At 39.2% G+C, this 27,591-nt stretch overlaps 1 protein-coding gene and 1 long non-coding RNA gene across 14 annotated transcripts in view; one reads left to right on the forward strand and one right to left on the reverse strand.

The window, feature by feature from the left end:
- Positions 1–24,117, forward strand: part of LOC129468581 (uncharacterized) — a 34,858-nt gene extending 10,741 nt beyond the window's left edge. For both annotated transcript variants that reach the window (XR_008652710.2, XR_008652708.2), the window contains 3 exons: positions 13,863–13,967; positions 17,129–17,167; positions 18,726–24,117. This is a non-coding gene — a long non-coding RNA (uncharacterized lncRNA). The remainder of the gene's footprint in view (positions 1–13,862; positions 13,968–17,128; positions 17,168–18,725) is intronic.
- ENTPD1 (ectonucleoside triphosphate diphosphohydrolase 1) overlaps positions 1–27,591 on the reverse strand; it is a 154,809-nt gene that overhangs the window by 15,849 nt on the left and 111,369 nt on the right. For 6 of the 12 annotated variants that reach the window (XM_063629154.1, XM_063629202.1, XM_063629159.1 and 3 more), the window contains one exon: positions 18,125–18,857. The exons of the other annotated variants lie outside the window; for them this stretch is intronic. In XM_063629154.1, the coding sequence (XP_063485224.1) occupies positions 18,771–18,857 (87 nt within the window). In that variant the 3' untranslated portion in view covers positions 18,125–18,770. Of the gene's footprint in view, positions 1–18,124; positions 18,858–27,591 lie in introns of those variants that run through there. 12 annotated transcript variants of the gene reach the window in all.

A 27,591-nucleotide genomic window follows, 5' to 3' on the forward strand; every position in this document is an offset into this window, starting at 1 on the left:
TCTCGGCTCACTGCAAGCTCCGCCTCCCGGGTTCATGCCATTCTCCTGCCTCAGCCTCCTGAGTAGCTGGAACTACAGGTGCCTGCCACCACGCCCGGCTAATTTTTTGTGTGTGTTTTTAGTAGAGACAAGGTTTCACCGTGTTAGCCAGGGTGGTCTCCATCTTCTGACCTCGTGATCCACCCGCCTCGGCCTCCCAAAGTGCTGGGATTGCAGGAGTAAGCCACCGCACCCAGCCTATAATACTACATTTTAAATCACTAAAAATTCAAGATGGATAATGACTGAGTCTCATGTCTCCTGTAATATAGTAGTAAGACAGTTAAATTATTTCAAGACTTCAGTTTTTGACCTCCACAAAGACGGCAATTAGAAATTGATTTTCTGAGGTCCCCTTTGGCTCCAAAGTGCAATGATTAAAGTTTTCATTGACCCTGCTTACTGCCTTTATAGGAATAAATTCTCAATATGCGGAAAGGGAATGCAGAGAATCTTAAATGGGACATAATTACTACAGTTGTTTGTATTTGGAGTATATAGAATTCGGGCCAATGGCAACAAGGTGGATTTTTTTTTTTTATTGTTTAGTTTAATACTTTTACAACCTTAATTTTAAGGGATAAGAGACCATTTTCAGCTTAGGTGTTGATAGTGCTAGAGTTTCAAAGTGTGGAATATGTGATAAAGGATTTTTATGTAAATTGGACATAGTAGTATTAAAACCAGAGCAGACAGTAAAGAAAGCAGTAAAAAATAGATTTTACTCAGGAACTATTGCAATAAAGAAAGGGACTTGATTATAGAACTGTGCTCAGTTCTGAAAACAACAAGAATAAGGGGGGATTTATACCAAGGAACAGAGTGGGGTCAGTGGATGGAAAATTCCTAGGAGGAAACATCAAGGTAAGAGGGAATTCTGGTTAAACAGACCTAACAGGATTCTTGCTGAAGGCAGGCCAGGATGATCAGACAACACCTGGGGGGCAATGGGGGATGAGGAATTTGATCAGATATTGAGGGAGGTCAGATATGAGGATGGGGATTCTTACAAAACTGACTTAACAGGATTCTTGCTCTTGAGGACAAGGCCCAAGTACCAGGCCTGGTAGAAAATGGGCTCAAAGGAACCTGACTAAATTTTGCTCAAGGAGAGTCTTTGTCAGTAGTCATCATACTTAAATTGTTTATTTTTGCCAAGTATCTCTTACCAAAGGTTTATAAGCATTGATTGTGCTTCTCATTATGAGAACAGATAAAGGAAAAGGCTATTAAAAGAAAAGGAATTGTTATTAGCCAATTCATAAAGTAGGAGAGAGTTGTTAGACCCAAGATTTCAGAGTAGGAAAAAAAAAAAAATGACACCACTGGGACTTCTGCTTTCAGATAAGAGGAAGTAACAGGAACCAGATTAACCCTCCCACCTGAAACAACAACAACAAAAAAAGTGAAGAAAATATATGAAACAACAATTTCCAAGAAGTTGGATATCAGGCAATGAAGGACAGTGATCTCTGAGAAATGTCCCAGCTTGCTGCCTTGAGAGAGTTTCCAGGTCATGGTGCAGAAAGTGGGAATCATGACGGAGCCAGTCACTGCCAAGTTAAGGGGACAGAACTGAGATGCCTGGGAAACCAAGGCAGCTAGCACTGGACAAGAGAGCACTGCCAAGGGAGCGTATTCTAGAGTACTCTTTCCCCAGCCTCAGGTACTTTCCTGGAATGCAGAAGGTTTCCCAGCATTTCAGGAAAGTACCTGAGGCTGGAGAAAGAGCTACTCTAGAAGGTTAGAGGGAACAGTACTTGGAGCTCACATAGGGCTGGCAATAGTGATTTTTCCCACCAGCCGTTATGAGGTTATGGAAAACCTCATAATTCACAGGATACTGGGTAGCATTCAGAAGGGCCTTGTCTCAATAGTGGGAAATAATGAGCCCTAGACTAAACACTACTCTGATCTTATCTAATAAGTCTTAACAGCGAGACCTGAAAGGATCAAACTGTTTCCAAGTAACTGCCTCCTGAAACAAAGCTCAAGAGTATTTATAGGAATCCAAAAAAGACACAGTCCTGAGTTGGGGTTACTTTTCTCCTTCTAATTTTTCTGTTTCTGTTCTGAAAATGTGGGAGGTTGAATGGGATAATGAAAAAAGTATTAGATTAGAAATCAGGAGAGCTGAGTTTTTGTCTAGTTCTGCTACCGACTTACCATGTGACCATGGTCAAGGTTTTCTTTTTTCTTGTCACAAGTGACCCCAGTACATGGAGGGATTTGGATCAAACAAATTCTGAAGAATTCTTAAACTCTAAAATGAAGTTGTCTTCAGGCCTTCTATATTTACTCGAAAGAATCAGGTACACTAAACTGCAGAAAAGATTACTTGATTCTACTTAGTTTTACTAATTGTTTTATCAAGCATAAGGGATTCTAATTTGTTACAAAAATTTAAATCATTTAAAATCAATTTGTGAATTTCTCTTAGTCATTTACTGGATAAACCAAATTATACATAACATTTATTCATTTTAATATTTTTTATTTCAATAGTTTTTGGGGAACAGGTGATGTTTGGTTACATGCAAAAGTTCTTTAGTGGTGATTTCTGAGATATTGGTGCACCCATCACCCAAGCAGTATACACTGTACCCAATGTATAGTCTTTTATCCCTCATCCCCTCTCCCAGCCTTTCCCCCAAGTCCCCGAAGTTCATTGTATCATTCTTATGCCTTTGTGTCCTCATAGCTTAGCTCCCACTTATGAGTGAGAACATACGATATTTGGTTTTCCATTCCTGAGTTACTTCACTTAGAATAATGGTCTCCAATTCCATCCAGGTTGCTACAAGTGCCATTATTTCATTCCTTGTTATGGCTGAGTAGTATTCCATAGTGTGTGTGTGTGTGTGTGTGTGTGTGTGTGTGTGTGTGTATACACACCACATTTTCTTTATCCACTTGTTGATTGATGGGCATTTGTACTGGTTCCATATTTTTGCAGATTTTGCAATTGTGAATTGTGCTGCTATAAACAAGTGTGTGTAAGTATCTTTTTTGTATAATGACTTCTTTTCCTCTGGGTAGATACCCAGTAGTGGGATGGCTGGATCAAATGTAGTTCTACTTTTAGTACTTTAAGGAGTCTCCACACTGTTTTCCATAGTGGTTGTACTAATTTACATTCCCACCAGCAGTGTAAAAGTGTTCCCTTTTCACCACATCCACACCAACATCTATTTTTTTTTATTTTTTTGATTATGGCTATTCTTGCAGGAGTAAGGTAGTATCGCATTGTGGTTTTGATTTGCATTTCCCTGATAATGAGTGATGTTGAGCATTTTTTCATATGTTTTTGGCCATTTGTATATCTTATTTTGAGAATTGTCTATTCATGTTCTTAGCCCACTTTTTGATGGGACTGTTTGTTTTTTTCTTGCTAATTTGTTTGAGTTCCTGTAGATTCTGGATATTAGTCCTTCACTGGATGCATAGTTTGCAAAGATTTTCTCCCACTCTGTGGGTTGTCTGTTTACTCTGCTGATTATTATTATTATAATATTATTTTGCTGTGTGGAAGCTTTTTAGCTTAATTAAGTCCCATCTATTTATCTTTGTTACGTTTGCTTTTGGGTTCTTGGTCATGAAGTCTTCGCCTAAGCCGATGTCTAAAAGGGTTTTTCCAATGTTATCTTCTAGAATTTTTATGGTTTTAGGTCTTAGATTTAAGTCTTTGATCCATCTTGAGTTGATTTTTGTATAAGGTAAGAGATGAGGATCCAGTTTCATTCTTCTACATGTGGCTTGCCAGTTATCCCAGCACAATTTGTTGAATAGGGTATCCTTTCCCCACTTTATGTTTTTGTTTGTTTTGTGGAAGATCAGTTGGCTGTAAGTGTTTGGCTTTATTTCTGGGTTCTCTATTTTATTCCATTGGTCTATGTGCCTGTTTTCATACCAGTGCCATGCTGTTTTGGTGACTATGGCCTTATAGTATAGTATGAAATCGGGTAATGTGATATCTCCAGATTTGTTCTTTTTGCTTAGTCTTGCTTTGACTATGTGGGCTCTTTTTTGGTTCCATGTGCATTTTAGGATTGTTTTTTCTAGTTCTGTGAAGAATGACAGTGGTATTTTGATGGTAATGCATTGAATTTACAGATTGCTTTTGGCAGTATGGTCATTTTCACAATATTGAATCTACCCATCCATGTGCATGGGATGTGTTTCCATTTGTTTGTTGGTTAGGTATTTAACATACCATATAATTCACCCACTTCAAGGATACAATTCAATTATTTTTATTAAATTTACCTATTTATGCATCTATTAGTGTACATCAGTTTTAAAACACTTCTATCTCCCTAGTAAGATCCTTCATGTTCACGAACTGTTCATTCCTATTCCCCCACCCCAGGCAACAATTAATGTAGTTTCTGTCTCTAGAGATTTGTCTCATGTGGACATTTCATATAAACGGAATCATACAATATTGGTCTCTTGTGTTTGGCTTCTTTCGTTTAGCACAATGTTTTTGAGGTTTGTCCATGATATACAGCATATATCAGTAGTTCATTCCTGTTTTTGCTAAATAATAGTACATTGTATAGATATACCACATTTTGTTTACCTATTCATCAGTAGGTGGTGTGAAAGGAAAATTAATCTTGGGGCCCCAAAATCACTAAGCTAAAGGGAAAAGTCAAGCCTGGACTGCTTAGGGCAAACCGGCCTCCCATTGTATTCAAAGTCACCCCTCTGCTCACTGAGATAAATGCATATCTAATTGCCTCCTTTGGAGAGGCTAATCAGAAACTCAAAAGAATGCAGCCATTTGTCTCTTATCTATCTATGACCTGGAAGCCCCCTCCCAGCTTCGAGTTGTCCCACCTTTCCAGACAAAACCAGTGTTCATCTTATATATGTTGATTTATGCCTCATGTCTCCCTAAAATGTATAAAACCAAACTGTGCTCCATCTTGGCCACATGTCATCAGGACCTCCTGAGGCTGTCTCACAGGCACGTGTCCTCAACTTTGGCAAAATACACTTTCTAAATTAACTGAGACCTATCTCAGATATTCAGGGTTCACAGTGGACATTTCAGTTGTTTCCCATTTTTGGCTACTGTTAATAAGGTTGCTAAGAACATTCGTATGGAGGTCTTCGTATGGATATATGTTTTCATTTCTCATGGATTGATATCTAGGAGTGAAATTTCTGGGTCATATGGTAAATTTATATTTAACTTTTAAACAAATTGCCCAACTATTTTCCAAAGTAAGTTTAGCCATTTCTCTATATCCTTGCCAATATTTGTTATTGTCTATCATTTTTATTTATTATTTTAGTGGGTTTGAAAGGATATCTCATTGTGCTTTTAATTTGCATTTCCCTATTTATAATTTGCATTTTGTATTCCTGAGTGGCTTTCTGCCATTATCCTACTTAGATTGATTCTTTACAATAAAGCTTATGATTATTGGCAATAGAATTTAATTATCACTATAAGAACAGATCACTACCCCGTTTCCCTTTTTATTAGTCTTTGCCTTATTCTTAGAAAAATTTTCCTTTTTTTTTTTTTAAAGAAAAAAATCTTTCATTTCTACAGAATATGATTCCTTTTTAGCTCTAGGATCTCACTGTCCCTATCACTTTCCCCTCTGGCATCTTAAATCTCCCTTGCCGCTTTCCTCTTGCTTTCAAACACACCTAGAAGTATTCCGTTGGTTTTTATTCTCTTGTATGAACTATTATTCCACTTTCTTGTTGTGCCTATTGTCAAACATTTGAAAACACCTTGTCTGTTATCACCACCTCCATTTCTTTACTGTCCCATTCTCTTCTTAAATGTGTGGTTTGTTTTCACCACTTAATGAAATTGCCTTCTCAGAAATCACCAACAACCTAGCCAAATCCTGCAGCCTTTTCTTTGCAGCATCTGGCATCTACACATACAGATTGAGAATGCCAAATCCAAAAATCTGAAAAATTGAAATCCTCCAAAATATGGAACTTTTTGAGCACCAACCTGACACTCAAAGGAAATGCTCATTAGAGCATTTCAGATTTCAGATTTTGGGATTATGGATGCTCAACTGGCATAGTGCAAATATGCCAAAATCCACAAAAATCTGAAATCTGAAACACTTCTGGTCCTAAGCATTGTGGATGAGGGATCCTCAACCTATACTTAAATTTTTTTATTTTGAACACAGTAATTATCCAAGTTCGCCTCTTTTCTGATAGCTCTCGATCACTTTGGTTGTCTCCTATTTTTCTCACTGTGGAGGTTTTATAAAACTCTTTCTTTTGCTTTGCTTTTATTCCCATTCTCTTGTCACTTTGACTGTCATTTCTGCCAGATGACCCCTAGATGTTTCTCATGCCTCAGTTATGTACAAAATCCCCACTTCTCTAAGGAACACTTTCTTTTCAAATCACAGGTCTTTGGGATAGTTTATATAGCTCATAAAAAGAATGAATGTTTTATGTATATTTGTTTCTTTGACACCACATCTGTTTTGTTTGCATTATGGTCTTTCAGTGTTTCATAAGCTAAATAAAATCAAACCAGAAACTGAATTTTGCCTGAAAGCTAGGGATTTCCTTCTCAGTATTTATTCAGGTATTCTGGGAGGAAAATTTATTGGTTACTAATTTCTTGTAAGAGCTGCTTGATTAAATGTTCTCTCCTTATAGTCTTCCCTTTGCAACCTTTTACTTGTGCTTGTTTTTAGTCCCTATGTAAAGAAATGTTCTTCCCAATAGATGGCATCTGAAAATTAACAATACCAGAAAATTAACTCTGGGGATCTTTTACTAGAATTCATATAAGTCATTTTCTGAGCTCATGTCAACTTTAATATCCATCTAAGGTTGTGATTGCTATTTATAGATACTAATATATAATTTTTCCCTGAGAAGATTGCTTTTATAACATGCCTAGATGTCAGTTTTCTACTTTATGAAACTAAACAACACTGGAACAATTCAAAAATCTTAGTTCCTTTTAGCCTGAACTCAGTGGCATATTCCTAAATAATACTTTCCGCTTAATTTTATCTTCTCTAATGAAGATAATGGTATTCATGCAACATCTTTTATATGCTGTATGGTACTCAAGCAACATCTTTTATATGCTGCTTAGCAATTCTGTTAAGCACCTCTATGTGCCAGGCATACAGCTCAACACTAGACTTACAGAGGTCAGAAGGAGCCCTTGCCCTCAAGGAGATAGGTAAGTAAACCAGCAAATAGACACTTTATCCATTCCACAAGTATTTATGGAATACCTACTGTGTCCTGGCACCCTGCTTAGCTCTGAGGATTCGGCAATGAATAAGACAGGTGTGAAAATAAGTAATTCAAAATCTAAGCTGTTGGAACTCCAAACTATTTTGAGCCTTAAAGAAATGTGATTATGGGGCCTGAGTCACATTACAAGCAGCTGTAACCTGGGAAGCTGTAATCTTTGTTTCTGTGATTATAGATTAACCTTCCTCCTTGCTTACATTGTTTTACAAAATGTTACAAATTACTAAAGGGCTCCGGGAAAGACCCCTTCCCTGTTACTGTTGATTTTTATTATAGATTAACTTCCTTTTAGTTTCTCACCCAAAGGTTTCATGGCTATCACACTGTGTTAAGATGGAGTGTTAAATACCTCTTTTAAATCGGAAAGGAAATGAAAACCAACTGTAAAGAAAACAAGCCATACAGAAAAGAAACTCATAAACTAGCCTTCTAGAAAATGTTATAAACCTACTAAACTTCTTTGTTTTCTGCCTATATATGCAATAATTTAACTTTGAACTTTGGAACACTAACTCTATTTCTCTGGAGTCTGTGTCTCCCAGATGGCTATTCCCAGCTTTTTACTTGAATAAACTCGACTAGATTTTGATCCTTTTGATTATTTCAGGTTAACCCAGACCAGGCCATGAAGCTTGTAAATCTGTGTGGACTTGCAAGGCCTTATATGATGGGATTTTGCACTTGCTGTTTCCTCTGCCTAGAATGCTTTATCTTTGCATGGCTCAGTTCAAATGTCACCTTCTCAGAGGGCCAGCCTTCCATGACTGTCTTATTTAGTGCTGTTCCTCTCTTCTAGTCACTGTTGATTGTATGATCTTGATTTCCTTCAAAGCACTTATTACTATCAGAAATGTGTGTACTTGCTTTTGGTCTGTCCCTCTTGAGGGCAGGGACTTTGATTGATTTGGTATCTCTAAGTGTTTAAACGGTATCTGGAATATTTTGGGCACCTAAAACACATTTGATGATGGGATGAAACAACGAATGTGTGGATGGTGCTGGAGAAAGGCATTCAACAAATAAGGCAATTTCAGATAGTGAAAGTATGGGTACTCAGAGAAGGTTAATGGAGAAGTGGAGTCAGTATTCTGATGTCTGAGCAGAAATGTAAAGGAAGAGTTGGCTAGGCAAAGAAAACAGTGTAAGCTGGATCACAGAGGTGTGAAGGCATGGCACATGGGGGATTCACAAGTAGTGAGAATGCCTAGATTATAGGTTCACCTAGGGGCAGATAGCAAGGGTGAGAGCTCCAAGGAGCTGACTTGTCTTATGAAGATTTGAATTGCAGCCTAAAGGCAAAATGTAGTCACAGAGGCATTTTATGTAGAAGTCACATAATAAGTTATGTATCTTAGATCACTCTGGCACCAGAGAGTAAGATAGATTCGAATAGATAGGTTACATGTAGGAAAAAAGGTGTTTTCCCTGCTCTCACACAGCTACTCAACACTTCTGACACCAGATGTGTGGGGATTTTCCCACATACATGAAGCAGTTCTGCTGTGGACACCATCTGGGTGTCCTCTAATTCAATTCTGTTGACACTGTCTACCTGGAGATAGCATCAGATCCCATAGGTTGAGGACTTAGTCTCACAAAACTGTCCCCCACTTCAGATGCCAATCACAAGCCCCAGGTTGCAGTCTGTACTTCTGACAACAGGCTATAAATCAGATTTCCCACAACCCCTCCTAAGTCATTCTATTAATTTCCTAGAGTGCCTCACAGTATGCAGGGAAACACTTATGTTTATCCATTCATTAAAAAGACATTGCAAAGGATACAGAGGAACAACCAGACAAGAGATGCACAGGGCAAAGTACGCGGGAAGGGGAGCCAGGCTTCCATTCCCTTTCCAGGCAAGCCACCTTTTAGGAACCTCCACCTGTTCAGCTATCCAGAAGTTGTCCAAACCCAAGCCTTTTGTATTTTTATGGAAGCTTCATTAGGTAGGCATGATGGATTAAATCACTGGCCATTGGTGAAGAGATTAACCTACAGCCTTTCTCCCCTCCCCAAAGGTTGGGGGATAGAGCTGAAAGTCCCAACACTTTAATCCTGCCTTGGGTTTTCTGAGGACCAGTCCCCATGCTGAGGCTATCAGGGGCCCCAATCACCAGTCACCTCAGTAGTATACAAAAGGCACTCTTACCACTCTGGAGATTCCAAGGGTTTTGGGAGTTGTATGTCAGGAAATGGACTATGACCAAATACATGTTTCACAGTATCAAAGAATGGAAATAGGTTGGGGGCACAGAGATTATTGTAGGAACAATTACAGAAATTAAGGGAAAAATTAATTAAGGCCTAATTTAAGGCAGTGGCAGAAGAGATGGTGAGGAAAGCCGTTGAAGATTTTTAAAGAGAGACTTATTAAAATAATGGCAAAGAAATGTAGGTGAGTGAGTTGGGGGGAGGAATGGGTTGATTCCGAGGTTTCTCACTTGGTACTAATCACCCAGGTTGATGCATTATGTAGAGAGGAGATATTTAGCTTCACCAGCTCTCAAAGTCATTGAACTGCTGGGGCACAGGTGACTGCAGTTGTGTACATAGTCCCTTGGCTAAAATCTGAAGGATAACCCTTGTAATGCTTTAATGAAACACAGCTTTGCTCATCTTGGCAACCTGTGCTGACTGCTGTCTATAAAACTTCTAGCTGTACCAGTTTGGGTGTAAGGATATGGTGTTTGTCTTCTAAGAAATCTTAGCTACTGGCCAGGCACAGTGGCTCTCACCTGTGATCCCAGCACTTTGGCTGAGCCAGGAGGATCACTTGAGCCCAGGAGTTCAAGACCAGCTTGGGCAACATAGGAAGATCCCACCTCTACAAAAAATAAAAATTTAGCTGGGTGTGGTAGTGTGTACCTGTGGTCCAAGCTACTTGGGAGGTTGGGGCAAGAAGATCACTTGAGCCTGGGAGGTTGAGGGTACAGTGAGCCACGGTGGTGCCACTGTACTCCAGCCTGGATGACAGACTGAGACTCTGTCTCTCAAAAAAAGAAAAAGTCCTGGGTACCTATTAGAGAACAAAGTTATTCCCTCAACAGGCAATTCAGACGCTATTTTCTTTTGTTCCTAGAATAGAGTTTTGGACTTGATTATACATTAGAATATATCATGACTTTTTTTTTTTAACCTGATATCTGGTCCCACCCAAGAGCAATTACATCAAAATTAAAAAGTGATCATTTCATGTACCCACGTCTGAGAACCTTCTAGATTCACTGCCCTCATGAATCAGAGTTCTATTTTACATCCCTACTTTTTGGGTTGATACTTGGACCAGAGAGGAAATTGGAAATTTGAGTTTGTGATCAGTGCCAATGGGTTGGTTTTTCATTGCTGCTATTACAAATTATCGCAAATTTAGTGGCTTAAAAAACACACAATACCTTACAGTTCCATAGGTTAGAAGTCCAGTGAGGGTCTCAGTGGGCTAAAATCAGGTGTCAGCAGGCCTGCATTCTTTCCTGGAGGCCCTCCATGGGATTTGTTTCCTTGCCTTTTGCAGCTTCTAGATGCCACCCACACTTCGTGGATATTGGCTCCCTTCCTTCATCTTCAAAGTCAACAACTTTGCATCTCTGTGTACCTTTCACCCATAGTCACATCTCCACAGCCAGAAAGGTTCTCCAGTTTTAAGAGCCTCTGTAATTAGATTGGGCCCACCTGGACAATCCAGGCAATCTTCCCATCTTAGTCACATCTGCCAATTCCCATTTGCCATATAAGGTAACATATTCAGAGCTGCCAGAGATTAAGATGTAGATATCTTTCTGGGAGGAGGGGCATTATTCTGCCTACTGCAGCCAGTTTTCAGAAATTATATTCCAATATAGTAAATATGGACCAGCTTTGACTAGCCGTTTTAGATCAAATACTACTTCGGTTCTTCATAAATATTTGTTGGACTGAATTGAAAATATGAGCTTTAAGCGTTTGTTCGTCAGTTTAAAAGGATGACACTGGTCTTGGGGACCCACAAATGACTACTTTTGTTGTTTTCCCACTGTCTAGCTTTAAGTGATCTGTCTTTTCTGGGAGTCATTTTTTTTTTCGTTTTGAGACGGAGTCTCGCCCTGTCACCCAGGCTGGAAGATAGTGGCACGATTTCGGCTCACTGCAACCTCCACCTCCTGGATTCAAGTGATTCTCCTGCCTCTGCCTCCCAAGTAGCTGGGATTACAGGCACACACCACCACGCCTGGCAATTTTTTTTTTTTTTTTTGTATTTGTAGTAGAGACAGGGTTTCACCATGTTGGCCAGGCTGGTCTCAACCTCCTGACCTCAGGTGATCCGCCCACCTCGACTTCCCAAAGTGCTGGGATTACAGGCATTAGCCACAACACCTGGCACACTTTTCTTATCTATAAAATGAAAAATTTGGATTTGATGATTGCAAGGTCCCATGAACATTTAAAATACGCTTGGGTACTTCTAGGACCCAAATATTGGTTACATACTACTGCTTACATGATTTTGATTTTCTGTGAGGCTGTAGAGCTAACATGAAAATAAACTGCCTGAAAATTTTAAGAAACACCTATCAGGTCTGGGTTCCAATGAATGATAGCTGAAAAGGAAATTCAGGTGTCTAGGTAAGCTACAGCTCAGAAAGAGGAAAGGCTTGTAGAGGGTGAGTATCAAGATATTTCAGACTAGGGCTGGGTGCAGTGGCTCACGCCTGTAATCCCAGCATTTTGGAAGGCCGAGGTGGGTGGATCACCTGAGGTCAGCAGTTCTAGACTAGCCTGGCCAACATGATGAAACCCTGTCTCTACTAAAAATACAAAAATTAGCCGGGCATGGTGGCAGGCGCCTGTAATCCCAGCTACTTGGGAGGCTGAGGCAGGAGAATCGCTTGAAGCTGGGAGGCAGAGCTTGCAGTGAGCCGAGATCGTGCCATTTGCACTCCAGCCTGGGCAACAAGAGTGAAACTCTGTCTCAAAAAAACAAAAAACAACAAAAAAAGATATTTCAGACTAAATGTAGTCCTCAGAAAAAGGCAGGTCCTGCTCAAGTAATTTAGAGGTCAGTATTGGAAAGAAAACTAGAGTTATCTGGGAGGACTTATTCAAACCAGCCAGAAATAATTTGAATTAGGAATAGAATAGACTTAAGTAAAATTTTCCTGAACTCATGTTGACTCATGTACTAAATACAACAGGGCTGGCCACTACTTTGTACTTAAAATCAATTACCTCCTTGGAAAGAGACAATATAACTTTTTGGCTGTCTTAGTTAAGACTGCTGTAACAAAAATACCATACACTGGGTAGTTTAAACAACAGAAATTTATTCCTTACAGTTCTGACAGCTGGGAAGTTCAAGATCAAGGTGCCAACTCATTCAGTTCCTGGTGAAGGCTCTCTTTCTGGTTTGCAGACAGACACCTTCTTGCTGTATCCTCACATATCCAAGAAAGAGATCATCTCTTTTATGTCTCTTCTTATAAGAGCACTATTGCCATTCATGAGAGCTCCACCCTCATGACCTAATTACTCCTCAAAGTCTCCACATTCAAATACCATCACATTTGAGGATTAGGACTTCAACATATGAATTTTAGGGGCACACAAACATTCAATCCATAGCATTAACTAAGAACATGGGCTGCAGAGCCAGAAAGCCTATGTTTAAATTTCACTGCTTCCACTTTATGATTTTTGTGCTGCAGTTTTCTGAACTATAATATGGAGATAATACCTCACAGGTTGTTGTAAGAATTAAATGAGTTAATACAAGTAAAGCTCTTAGCACAGTGCCAAATATGGTAGAAGCTCAATAAGTGTTAGCTATTAGCTCTGAGATTTATACCTCAAATAGTCATTACTTATGTACTAAAGGACTGTACAGGAATCCCTATCCAGCTAAAATTCCTTTTAAACAAAATTATAATATGCATAATTTTTTCTGTAGAATTTCAGATTGATTATATGCATCTTATAAATGATGAAGTAAAAACATGTTTAAAGTCATGAGATACTTGTATATTATCTACAACAAGAAAAAAAGGGAATTTATAACCATCTATTGAAGCAAGAGTTCTTGAAAAGTCGCTAATGAAGGGAGGAATAGTAAGCAAAATTAGTACTAAATCTCCACTATTAAAGATATTAAAATGCCATTATTATCTTGTATACTGTTTTGATTATATTTTGGTGAAGCCAAAATACTTATAAGGGCTCATTAGTTAATTCAGTACTTCAGTACCCATAACCTATTTCCCACTTCCTCTCTATCTCTTCCTTTAAACTTTCCTCATAGTGCCTATTCTTTAAACCCCTAATAATTTTTATGCTGTCTTGGCCACAGGAGGTAATGGGTATATCCTAACAATGGAAAATACTCTCTAAAATTGTGCTTGATGATGTATTATTCTTGTTTCCGCTACGACAAATGGCAACATATCTATAGATTCCCAAGATATGAATGGTGTATAGATTTGCCTTTTTCTTATTTTGTGTTCAACTTATGTTTCTAAAAGCCTATGACTGTTTCTGACTGAAATTTAAGCTTCTGTTGTTTATTGATATTTTTCTTCTAGTAATCTTGGAATGGGTGTCTGGGGTTCAGATGAAGATACAAATCCCCCAACCAATAATTCTATGGAAGAATCCAGAGAATGGCCTCCAAATAAAGACTTTCATGGGTATTAGTAACATGATTTTAAATGAATATTTTATAAAAATTATGAAACATATTTTTTAAATAATAGCAGAGTAGTGGGGGAAATCCATAGGATTGGGAATCAGGAAATTTGGGTTCAAATCTTAGCTCTGCCACTTGTTAATTGTATGTGACCTAGAGTAAGTGATAACTTTTTTAGGCCACAGATATTTAATTTATAACATACAGGAGTTGGACCAGATCAGCTAGCTATTCTTATGCTGTATTCTAAAAACATGGTGTTTCATGAGATATTGTTAATTTTACAGGAATAAAAAGTATTTTTAAGTCAAATAAGTTTGGGAAATGCAGCCCACTATGACCATGAACATTCACTCATTAAAAGCATTAGAAATCCTGAAGAAATTTATTAAATTGTATTTAGCCCAGCATTTCCCCAACTTATTTAAGCACAGAACTCACTTTTTTTCCCCACAGAACAAGCATTATGATATGGGACAGTAATGTTCTCCAAACTGGGAAATGTTGAAATAGATAATCTCTATGCTCTTCAAAATCTAAAATGCTATGATTCTTAGTAATAACTTGTATTTATTCTACCAATACATCAGAAACTGAATTAAGGTTTATCAAATGGTACTAGAATCTCTTCTATGACTTTCACATATAATGTGTGTGTGTATTTATAAACTGATAGAGACAATAGAAAAAAATCTTGCAATCTTCTCTATCTTTGAAAAGTTTTTGCACTCTAGTGGCATTTTTCTCTATAAAACTAATTTCAGAATACACAGTACTAGTTTAAATATAAGAAATAGTTTGTGTTTGTCTTTGGTTTGATTTTTTGAGAAAAAATGAAATATATAACATTTTCAATACACTGAGATTATCTACTGTGAACTGATTTAATACAAATTAGAACAGACACAATTCTGAATTTTCTGTTTCCCAGGAGAAGGAGCACTTGAGCAATGCCAGGCACTGTTAGGCATTAGCCTCACAGGACATACCATACAGGAAGGGTGTACAGAGCTCAACTTCCCACAGCACTTCATATTGCCTTGACACAGTTCCTTTCCCTCACACAATCTCTGCTCTCCCATTCTGAGGAAGCATTTATCTTTGACATTGAAAATAACTATTATATTCCTGTTTCTTATAAATCCTTGGGAAAATCCCTCTTAGGAGTTAGTGCCAGAGGCCAGGCGTGGTGGCTCACACCTGTAATCCCAACACTTTCGGTGGCCAAGGCGGGCAGATCACGAGGTCAGGAGATTGAGACCATCCTGGCTAACACGGTGAAACCCTGTCTCTACTGAAAATATAAAAAATTAGCCGGGTGTGGTGGTGGGCACCTGTAGTCCCAGCTACTCGGGAGGCTGAGGCAGGAGAATGGTGTGAACCCAGGAGGCGGAGCTTGCAGTGAGCTGAGATTGCGCCACTGCACTCCAGCCTGGGCAATAGAGCAAGACTCCGTCTCAAAAAAAAAAAAAAGTTAGTGCCAGAAATCGGTTGGCTTGTTTTCAGGTGATATTATGGGGCTTGGAGGGTTATTTTTGTTTAGGTTGGGTTTTGTTTTGTTTTTTAATGAAACTTTCCTTTATGTTCTTGTTGCTAGGAAGCACAGTTCTAATTTGTAGTCAATGATAGTATCTTATCCTAGGTCTTTAAAAGTTATCTTTTTTCATTCTAACTGATATCTATTCTTTTTTATCTCTATTTCAAGTTGGAATGTTTTTTATGTTACAAAACAGTTTAGCAGTTCCTTATAAAAATAGAAACAGACTTAGCATATGACCCAACAGTTTCACTCTTGGGCATTTATCCCAGAGAAATGAAAACTTTTGTTCACTCATAAATCTGATATGAATGTTCATAGCAGCTTTATTTATAGTAACTAAGAACAAGAAACAGCCCAAATATGTTATTTATATAATAAATATTTTGCACGGCCCCAAGAAACATTCTTACAAAGACCAAGATCTTTTCAGGCCACCCACTTCCTGTTAACATAAATCCTGATTGGTATTTAAACAAGTGAGTCATTTTGTTCTCTACACTAAGGAATGGTATCTTATTTCAATGAAACACTCAAACTTCTTTCAAATTAGGGCATTTGTATAAACATTCAAAAGTGGTATAAAATTATCACTCAATATTTGCTGCGCTATAGATTCAATTTACAACCGAGGTTATTTCTGATTGCTATGAATTGAAAATACCCCATTAAGTTATTTCTTAGGATTGAAGTAAATATAACTTACATTTAAATAGTTTAATTCTTGAACATAAAGAATATCAGAAACAGGCCAGGCGCAGTGGCTCACATCTCTAATCCCAGCACTTTGGAAGGCCAAGGTGGGTGGATCACCTGAGGTCAGAAGTTTGAGACCAGCCTGGCTAACATGGCAAAACTCTGTCTCTACTAAAAATACAAAAATTAGCTGGGCATGGTGGCAGGCGCCCATAATCCCAGCTACTTGGGAGGCTGAGGCAGGAGAGTCACTTGAACCCAGGAGGCGGAAGTTGCAGTGAGCCAAGATTGCACCACTGCACTCCGGCCTGGGTAACAGAGCGAGAGACTCCATCTCAAAAAAAAAAAAAATCAGAAACATAAATGTAAAGGCCATGATTTTTAGACAAGCGCCTTAAAAATATTCCTTGTAGATGTGCTACAAAAAATATTTTTAACATACACAACCCAGTAGTCCTTTTTTCTATCATTCAGTGGTTTTTGAATCTGTACCACTTAGGTGAGAGCAATGGCAGATCACTGTCCTCAGAAATTGAAGTGCAAGGCAAGGAGAAAAGTAAAGCATGACACCCTAAAGGGAAAGAATAAGAGAAGGAAGGATATAAAAAGGTGTAGAAATCAAAAGAAAAGTCAGGAAAAGAGAAGTGCTGGAATAGAAAAACTGGTATAGAAAATAAGGCCACAGAAGAGAGAAAAGGTTGAAGGGACACAAAGAGGTGTATAGAGAGTCATTATGTGCCTTTCCCCGATTTACAGTATATTTTCTCCAGTTATCTATGACATTATTCCGTATATACCTGGTTAGATGTTAACTCCTGCCTGAACCTAGTATGGGTTATTTTGGTATTTCTTCAGAGACTACTCAGTTTTTCTCCCATAACTTTTCTACTAATATCTCATCTATCTTCCTCACCTTCTTCACTTAACAGGAATCTTGGTACCGATAATTGCAGAGGCAGAAGTCAGAGGTAAATACTGATTTAGCTATGGGATAATCTTTCTCAACCCTATCCCTAATCACTCCCATTGATATGTAAACATGTTAGAAAACAAGTGTTTCATGAATTCACACATATTCAGGGTTTAAATACAACCTCTACAGAGGTTGGCCAGGACCTCTTGAAATGACTGTCACTTCTCCTTCATGGCTTGGGGTTGCAAAACTGATCAGTTTATCTGTACCTAGGTTCCCAGTAGCTAGAAGTTGGTATCAGTTAAACCAGAAATTTTCATTTCCCTTCTGATAATATAGCTCTATTCCATAATTATAATTCTACACCCTAACTCCAACCCACTGTCTTCCATTGTACAAGATAAAAGACAATGCTGGTCAATAAAAATTCCTTGCTTCTCTTAAGAAAACCTCTCTATTACTGATGGTGGGTTGGGTTAGGAATATTATAGTATTCCAAAGAGAGCCTGTGAAAAGGCCTTTTCTCAAAAGCCTTCCTTTTTCTTCCCTCTTGTCACTCAGTACCAGATATGGGGTTGGGGTTACAAGTATACTACATGAAAGAATGAATTTCAATATAAAAGGATATTCCATATTGAACTAAACTACTCTATTAAAATCAGATTCAAGTTTTTGTTTCAAATTACCAAGTTTTTCTTACTTCCCTAATTTCTTCATCTACTATAGACAGGATTAAAATGACTCAAAGGTATTCCAATCAAGTGGAGAAACCTAAAGGAAAAATTTAGTTAGCCTAAAAAGCCTTGGCCTAAGAAAAAATAAGGCAAATGACAGCCAAGACAGGATTCCTCCTACCCTCTTCCTTTTAACTGACCCACTACTGACAGGTCCATACAATATAGCATGTTAGAAATTTGGGTAAGAAGGGATTGCAGTTGGAAAAAAAATAGAGTTCTCTATAAACACTATGAAACAGTTACATTTAAAATATACTAGAATTGTCCCACAAATGGATATTTCAGAAGAAGTTTATTAAGAGGTTTTAGGCTTTAAGCATATGTGAAAAGCAAAAATTACATTTTAAAGCATATAATTTGTTTGCATTTTCCACCTTCTCAATGTCAATGAAATATTCTAGGAGACTATAAGATAACCAATTGATTTTCTACTACTGCCAAATTTTAACTTTGTAATTTAAAGAGGAATAGGCAAATAGAGCTGCTGTGGTTCTGGTTCTCCCTGCAGGATGAAGGAGGCCTGCAAAACGTCTCCTACTTCCATTCTAGTCATTCAGCAAGGTGCCTTCCTCTGGATGCACTGTCTGTATGCTTTTGCCATGTTGCATCACATAATGATTCGGCCCACCTTCACCATTTGACTGTCAGTAAAAGAATGTATGTGCTCATTTCTTCTTTTATTATAGCACAGTGCTCTTCATGAAGTCTGAATCTTGTTTCATTTGTGATTGTAATTAGCACTTGCTTCTTCAAGACTGGCTAAATGATGATCAGTGAAGTTCTGTGATGGGCACATGGATGTGTATTATATTTTTCTACTTTGGTTAATATTTGAATATTCCAATAAGTTTTAAAATAACTTGTTTCTGTTATTAGAATGGCCTGTCCAGAAGACAGCCAAACACATCCTTCAAATAGACTTCACTGCAGGAGACAGAGCAGATTCATCCCGTATTCTCCACATGGACTTCCATCTTCATGAGTACTCCAAGAAGATGGTTCAGTTGACTATTGCAAAGGTAAAAATCCAAGAGATACAGATACAGAATAGGACAGAGAGACATATTTTTAAGCTATTGATTACAATTATGGTATGCCTATAGATTGCAGACCCGAAGAGAAAGGGAACATTATGATTTACCTTCAAGAAAAACTTAGAATTGGTGCTGTAGTTCATTCTAAGAATTATCATTTATCTGTATTTGCCCCCCTTTTCATTGTTACTAGGCCAAAAGTCATTTCATAATTAATAAGTTGGATGTCAAAATCAACTTGTTATTATAAAATTATCAATCTACATTATGTGTTTCTTTACATTTTTTATAGGAGTATTTATAAATATACCTAAGAAAACTGACAATGTGGAGTACAAATGTTGCATTTTCAAAACTGAACTCTGTTTATTGAGGCTCTATTTTTAGTTATGTATGATAATAGATTGCATTTCAGGTTTCAAACCTTGTAAAAAATAATTTCCTTATGATATGTTTACTCATTTTGCAAATAATTATTGTGGCATATGGCAAGAGATTGTACTTCCATTCAGCTGGTTAAAGTACAAAATCACTGATATGGTTTGGCTGTATCCCCACCCAAATCTCAACTTGAATTGTACCTTCCAGAATTCCCACAGGACCCAGAGGGAGGTAATTGAATCAAGGGGGCTGATCTTTCCCATGCTATTCTTGTGATAGTGAATGAGTCTCACGAGATCTGATGGGTTTATCAGGGGTTTCTGCTTTTGCTGCTTCTTCATTTTTCTCTTGCTGCTGCCATGTAAGAAATGCCTTTTACCTCCTGCCATGATTCTGAGGCCTCCTCAGCCAGGTGGAACCGTAAGTCCAATTAAACCTCTTTTTGTTCCCAGTCTCAAGTATGTCTTTATCAGCAGCATGAAAACGGACTAATAGTACCAGTAGAGTTGGACATTGCTGAAAAGATACCCAAAAATGTGGAAGCAACTTTGGAACTGGGTGTTGAAATAAACTGGAGGGCTCAGAAGAAGATAGGAAAATGTGGGAAAGTTTGGAACCTCCTAGAAACTTGTTGAATGGCATTGACAAAAATACTGATAGTGATATGAACAATAAGGTCCAGGCTGAGGTGGTCTCAGATGGAGATGAAGACCTTGTTGGGAACTGAAGTAAAGGTGACTCTTATTATGTGTTAGCAAGGAGACTGGCGGCATTTCACCCCTGCCCTAGAGATTTGTGGAACTTTGAGCTTGAGAGAGATGATTTAGGGTAACTGGTGGAATAAATTTCTAAGCAGCAAAGCATTCAAAAGATGACTTGGGTGCTGTTAAAAACATTCTGTTTTAAAAGGGAAACAAGAGCCTAAAAGTTTGGAAAATTTGCAGCCTGATGATGCAGTAGAAAAGAAAAACCCATTTTTTTTTTTAAGGAGAAATTCAAGCTGGCTGCAGAAATTTGCATAAGCAGCAAGGAGCCTAATGTTAATCCCCAAGACCATGGGGAAAATGTCTCCAGGTCATGTCAGAGACCTTCATGACAGCCCCTCCCATCACAGGCCCAGAGGCCCAGGAGGAAAAAGTGGTTTGTGGGCTGGGCCCAGGGTCTCTGTGCTGTGTGCAGCCTAGGGACTTGGTGCCCTGTGTCCCAGCTGCTCCAGCCATGGCTGAAAGGAGCCAATATAGAGCTTGGGCTGTGGCTTCAGAGGGTAGAGGCCCCAAGCATTGGCAGCTTCCATGTGATGTTGAACCTGCGGGTGCACAGATGTCAAGAATTGAGATTTGGGAACCTCTGCCTAGATTTCAGAAGATATATGGAAACACCTGGATGTCCAGGCAAAAGTTTGCTGCAGGGGCAGAGCCCTCATAGAGAACCTCTCCTAGGGCAGTGTGGAAGGGAAATGTGGGGCAGAGTCCCCACACAGAGTCCCTACTGGGGCACTGCCTAGTGGAGCTGTGAGAAGAAGGCCACAGTCCTAGAATGGTAGGCCCCAGAATGGTAGATCAACGACCAACTTGCATCTTGTGCCTGGAAAAGCCACAGACACTCAACATCAGCCTGAGAAAGCAGCCAGGAGGGAGGCTGTACCCTGCAAAGCCACAGGGGCGGAGCTGCCCAAGACCATGGGAACCTACCTCTTTTATCAGCGTGACCTGAATGTGAGACATGGAGTCAAAGGAGATCATTTTGGAGCTTTAAAATTTGACTGCCCCACTGGATTTCAGACTTGCATGGACTCTGTAACCCCTTTATTTTGGCCAATTTCTCTCATTTGGAACAGCTGTATTTACCCAATACCTGTACCCCCCATTGTATCTAGGAGGTAACTAACTTGCTTTTACATGCTTGTAAGTGGAAGGGACTTGCCTTGTCTCACATGAGACTTTGGACTGTGGACTTTTGGGTTAATGCTGAAATGAGTTAAGACTTTGGGGAACTGTTGGGAAGGAATGATTGGTTTTGAAATGTGAGGATTATGAAATTTGGAGGAGCCCAGGGCGGAATGATATGGTTTGGCTGTGTCCCCACCCAAATCTCAACTTGAATTTTATCTCCCAGAATTCCCACATGTTGTGGGAGGGACCCAGGGGGAGGTAATTGAATCATGGAGGCTGGTCTTTTCTGTGCTATTCTCGTAATAATAAGTCCCACAAGATCTGATGGGTTTATCAAGAGTTTCTGCTTTTGCTTCTTCCTCATTTTTCTCTTGATGCCACCATGTAAGAAGTACCTTTTGCCTCCCACCTGATTTTGAGGCCTCCCCAGCCATGTGGAACTGTTTAAGTCCAATTAAACCCTTTTTGTTCCCAGTGTCAGATATGTCTTTATCAGCAGCATGGAAACGAACTAATACAATCATAGTTTTTAAAAACCAATCTAAATTTAACTCTTGAACATGATTAGCTGTTTCATCCCTAGTAGAGTGACAGGAGAAGGAAACATCCATAGACAGGAATAATAAGAAACCAGCTAAACTTCTAAGCCATTTTTAAAGGATGTGTGTGAGCTGGCATAACCTACCTACTCTTTCCTATGGGCCTCTACTGAGAGCATGGAGGTAATACACCTAATACACTGAAGGCCAGGGCAAGAGAGCTGGAAGAAATCCCTCTTAAGCACTCCAGGCCTTCACTGAGTATGAGGTGCTGGTCCCCAAAGGCAGAGGGCAAGGCAAGGCAGAGAGGGATCTCCTGGGGCACAGACAACTGACAAAAGAAACACTTGGATTGTTGTATAAGAGGAGTGAGCTTTGTAAATGCCACGTTAGCTGGCCCACTGTGGAACAGACTGCCTGTGAATGACAGCAGTCAGGTAGTGAATGAACACTGATCTGAGAGCCTGTAAAAGAAACTCTTTGGAATGATAATGTCATCTAGACCTTTGATACTCAAAGTGTGATTCCTGGACAGATGTATTGGCTTTACCTGGCAGCTTGTTGGAAATGTAGAACCTCAAGCCTCACCCCAGACCTACTGAATTATTTATATTAATTAAAATTAAATAATTTTTATTTCAACAAAATCCCTGGGTAATTTGTATGTACATTAAATTTTGAGATGCATGATCTTTTAAGGTTCATTTTAATCCTTAAAATTCTGTTTTAATAATGTGTACAATGAAGTGCTGCATGGCAAACTACACAGAAACTAAAGGCATGTTCCAAAAAGGAAAAGTTCGATGTAGCTAGAGGAATAAAAGCTTCATCAGGGAACCAGGAGTTGGGCTGGTTCTTAAAACCTGGAGGAAGAAGATGGTTACATCAAGAGATATATAGAATGAAGCAGAACTAGTGGTGTGGACCAGCTCACCAGCAACAGAAGGGTTTGTAGTTGGCCTGGCAGTGGACAGGGAGGTTGGCTAGAACTATTACCTTAGGTCCTACTAAAATATCCCTGAATCCAACTTTTCGGAAAGAAATAGGTAACATATTTTGCACCAAGAAGCTTCACCCAGACACTGAACAGAATGGTCTCAGTAAACTAATGGAGGCTCAGGTAAAGGGTTGTGGTAGCACAAGGAAGAGACATTTTGACTTGGAGATTTGGAGAAGGCTTCACAAATGAAGGGGCATTTGAACTGAGCTTTGAAGGTGCAAGAGTATTCGAAGTTGAGAAGACAACCTGAGTGGTGTTGGGTGAACAGTCATTCTACCTGGCTATAGTGTAGTACAGTGTAGTGTAGTGTAGTGTAGTGTAGTGTAGTGTAGTGTTGTGTAGTGTAGTGTAGTGTAGTGTAGTGTAGGAAACATCAGAGGAGTGGAGTGGGATGTGAACCTGGAGACAGCTGACAGCCATGGATCATTGAAAGCCTTGAATGTCTGCTGGGGAGGTTGACTTTATTTTGTAGGCAATGGAAAGCCACCAGTGGTTTTAGCTGAGGAGCAATGAAATTAAGCCTGTGCTTTGCAAAGATTAATCTAGCAGCAACAGATTGGAAGCAACACCACCATTCCTGGTATCAGTCCAGGTGAAATATATTACAGATCTTTACTGGAGCAATAACAGTAATATTAGAAGGAGAAATAAAAAAGAAAAATATTGCAGAGGCAGAATGGGGAGGTCCCAGTGAAGAAGCTGATCTTGGTTAGTTGAGGCAGGGGTGGCATTAATCATGTAAAACACAGGAGGAGGAACTGGGTTAGGAGTAATGGTAGAGTTCAGTTTAGGTAATTGCAAATACACACTATTCCCTGACTAGCTCCCAAGACTTTTTCTTCCCTCTCTTCTTAGAACTGCATTAGAAGAGGTGATGTTATTTCTTAGATGAGGGTATCTTACTTACCATTGACTAATACATGTTCTCTGATGAACTTTGCTGTTCAACATACATGCAAAGGGGTTATGAAAACAAAAAGTCAACTCTAGTGCTGATGAGGGTGATCATCATCACTGATCCATGGTGTCCGTTGATTATAGTGTCAAATTATAACTTAATTTATCTAAAATAGAGCAATGCAAAAGACATAGCAATCTTCACTTCAAATGAAGAGTCTGGAATGCCACTTTTCTAAAGAGAAGGCTCATGGAGGCACCTCTCTCCTCACTATTGAAAAATCATTATACCTGTGATAAAACTGATTATGTTCAGTTGTATTAGATTTGTATGCAAATAAAAAGTTGGGTAATTAGCTATACATTGCCCTAAACGTATAAAATAAGAAAAATAAATAGATGTATGGTTTTTTAGGAAATCTAACAGTTTAGAATGCGAGGCTAATGTGGGAGCTGCCAGAGCATCCTGATTAAGACTATGGAAAGAAGTTGCAGACTGATGACATCTTAGAAGTAATGACTTTTTTTTTTTTTTTTTTTTTTGAGACGGAGTCTCGCTGTGTCACCCAGGCACCCAGGCTGGAGTGCAGTGGCGCAATCTCGGCTCACTGCAAGCTCCGCCTCCCGGGTTCACGCCATTCTCCTGCCTCAGCCTCTCCGAGTAGCTGGGACTACAGGCGCCCGCCACCACGCCCGGCTAATTTTTTGTATTTTTAGTAGAGACAGGGTTTCACCGTGGTCTCGATCTCCTGACCTCGTGATCCACTCGCCTCGGCCTCCCAAAGTGCTGGGATTACAAGCGTGAGCCACTGCGCCCGGCGAAGTAATGACTTTTTTAAAAGATAATATTTCTTTGGTGAGATAAGCAGATTATATTTTACAGTAAATACATTTTATATTTCAGTTAATAAGACATTGTACATTAAATAATTGCATTTAATGCTTCACTTTTTTCCTGTGTTAAAATTAATCACTCATGGCCTTGGCCATATGACTTTGCCATTCCTCCCACTGTTTTTCTAACTTGTTTATATTTTATTGAGCTTCCTCATATGACTTACAATAGCCTGTGATGGAAGTGACAGGAGACCCCATCCTGACCAAGGCCTTAAGAGGCATCCTAGTTTCCTCTCACCTTCACAAGCCTTTGCGGGGTTCATCATGAGAACATATCCCTAGAAACTACTGGACAAGGAGAACAAGAGGTATATGGAATAGGTCTGATCCACCCTTACTACCTGAAGTAGAGCTGCCCAGCTGGCTTGCAGACTCACAAACATGAAAATCAATGTTTATTGTAGCAATTCATGAAACTTTGAGGCTGTTATAAAAAGTAAAGGACCTAATACAAATGGAAAGAAACATGGTTAGTAAGCAAAGCTAGTTATGAGCAACTGTCATGTTCTAACAGTTGGAATTTGAATCAGAGCAACTATTGGCATTTGAATGAGAGAGGGGCCAGACCAGTTTGGGTGAAACTCAGTTCATCTTTTAAACTGACAATAAAGGGAATATATTTTAATAGTAATTTTGTCATTATGTGGCAAACTTTGTTCTGTGAGCTATTAAAATATTCATCTTGGCCAGGTGCAGTGGCTTACACCTGTAATCTCAACACTTTGGGAGGCCAAGACAGGAGGATTGCTTGAGGCCAGGAGTTCGAGACCAGCCTGGACAACATAGGAAAACCCTGTCTCTACAGAAAAAAAAAAAAATAGCTAGACATGGTGGTGCACACCTGTAGTCCTAGCTACTTAGGTGCACACCTGTAGCCTTGCTTGAGCCTGGGAGGTCGAGGCTACAGTGAGCCATGATCATGCCACTGCATTCCAGCCTGGGCAACAGATCAAGACTAGCTCAAAAAAAAAATCATCTTTATTTTAATATTCAAATTTACATTTTGAGTATGGAATGTAAGCATCAAGAATTATCTTTAAATCCAGATGAAACTTTCCCAACGTCTCTCTTCATGCATCTTGGACTGAATAACAGGCATCCCTGCCTTCACATCTTCATGGGAAGGCAACAAAACCTGAGGAATACAACCTAGGATCTCAAAAGCTTTTTTAGGAATAATGTCATTTATAATAAATAATAGCAAGAATGTTACAGCATCTATAGCTCTTTAAACTACCTCCCAAGGGAAAGACAATGAGGGCTTAGTTCCTATGTCTTTTAAACTTTAACTTTACGTGTATTTTTTTGGACATGTGCTGTCCAATATGGTAGCTACAAGCCACACGTGAGGTGAACACACGGCTAGTCCTAATTAAGATGTGCTGTAAATGTAATATACACAAAATATTTTGAAAACTTAGTATGAGAAAAATATTAACAATTTTTATATTGATTCCTTGATAGTATTTTGGATTTAGTTGCTTTCTTAAAACTCTCCTGTGTTACCCAGTTTGAGTGTACCATACCATCCGTCTCTTGCAGGGACCTTGACTGATACAACATTAAAATGAAGTGTACTCTTAAAAACTTTTATTTATATATTTCTTATTAAGAATTGGATGAATTGAAACTTTTATATTTTCTTTCTCTTTCTGTCACACAGAAAGCCTGATTAAGTAGCATTATTCTTTTGTCTACAGAAGTAACCACTTCTGGCCAGGCATGGTGGCTCACTCCTGTAATCCCAGCACTTTGGGAGCCCGAGGCAGGTGGATCACCTGAGATGGGAGTTTGAGACCAGCCTGGCCAACATGGTGAAACCCTGTCTCTACTAAAAATACAAAAATTAGCTGGGCGTGGTGGTGGGCACCTGCAATCCCAGCTACTCGGGAGGCTGAGGCAGGAGAATTGCTTGAACCCAGGAGGCGGAGATTGCAGTGAGCTCAGATAGCGCCACTGCACTCCAGCCTGGGCAACGGAGTGAGACTCTGTCTCAAAAAAAAAAAAAAAGTAACGACTTCTGCTGATCTTTTTTCTCCCCTATAGGTTCATAGAAAAAAACTCCCACCTTATAAAGGAATCTTTAAAAGGTTCCTCATAAAGGAACAGGGTTAGCAGAACCAAGTTTTGAGTCCTGGGTGAAAATCCAGGAGAGAATGGTAGTCAGTTATAACCAATAGCCAACCCAATATTAAAATTAGTTAACAGTGACCCATCTTATTTCACCTACCCCACCTAGAGTGGCCCAAAGCAGATTGCTGGATCTGCCTCTAAACCAACCTTCCCTCCAAAAGAATTGGGGTTATGTTGTGTCTGCTGATTGTCTCCATAATTTGAGATTTTAACAAGTGGAGTTTGGCTCCCAAATACCTTAAAGGATTTTTTTTTGGCATCTCTGGGGAGGGGGAGATTGGACGTAGGCAACCAAACAGGAATGGAATAAGAAAAGATTTGTGTTCTCTGAAGGAGACTTGTGAAGTCTAATTCCAAGTTGCTGAGGGAAAGTGTTTAGAAAAGAAAAAGTAATAGGCTTCAACCAGAAGACATGAGTTGGAGTATCTGCTCTGCCATGTAGTAGTTTGTGTGACCCTCATTTGTAAAATGGAAATACTACTTACACCCTTATGGGTTGTTGTGAGGGTCAGAATAGATTGTGTGCATGACAGTGCCTTGTATACGCAGACAGAAGGAAAAAAGGAGCTGTTATTGGCTCAACTTATTTGACCTTTATTTTCATCATCATCAGCCACTACTTGATGTCAATCTACTATGCAGTGAGCAAACATTAAAATTAGGAAGCCAGGGATATGGGAACCACTGATTAGCATCATATGCCACATGTGCTTCCATCCAAAGCACATGAACAGAATGATATTAAATTACAAGCCTATCAGGAACAGACCAGCTTTCTGCCTCCCTTTCTATGAATACCATGTCCCACGAACCTTGTATTCATGTGGAGTTTTAAGTGCATGCTTGGAAGTTATGAGGAGACAGCTGGGTATGTTCGGGAAATAAAATAATGGTTAGGTGCATGGCAGGCTTTGGCTCGGCCATTTGGGCAAATGACTTAACCTCTCTGAACCTCAGTTTCTGTTTCTA

This window comes from Symphalangus syndactylus, chromosome 2, assembly GCF_028878055.3.
Source record: "Symphalangus syndactylus isolate Jambi chromosome 2, NHGRI_mSymSyn1-v2.1_pri, whole genome shotgun sequence".
NCBI classification, from domain to species: domain Eukaryota; kingdom Metazoa; phylum Chordata; class Mammalia; order Primates; family Hylobatidae; genus Symphalangus; species Symphalangus syndactylus.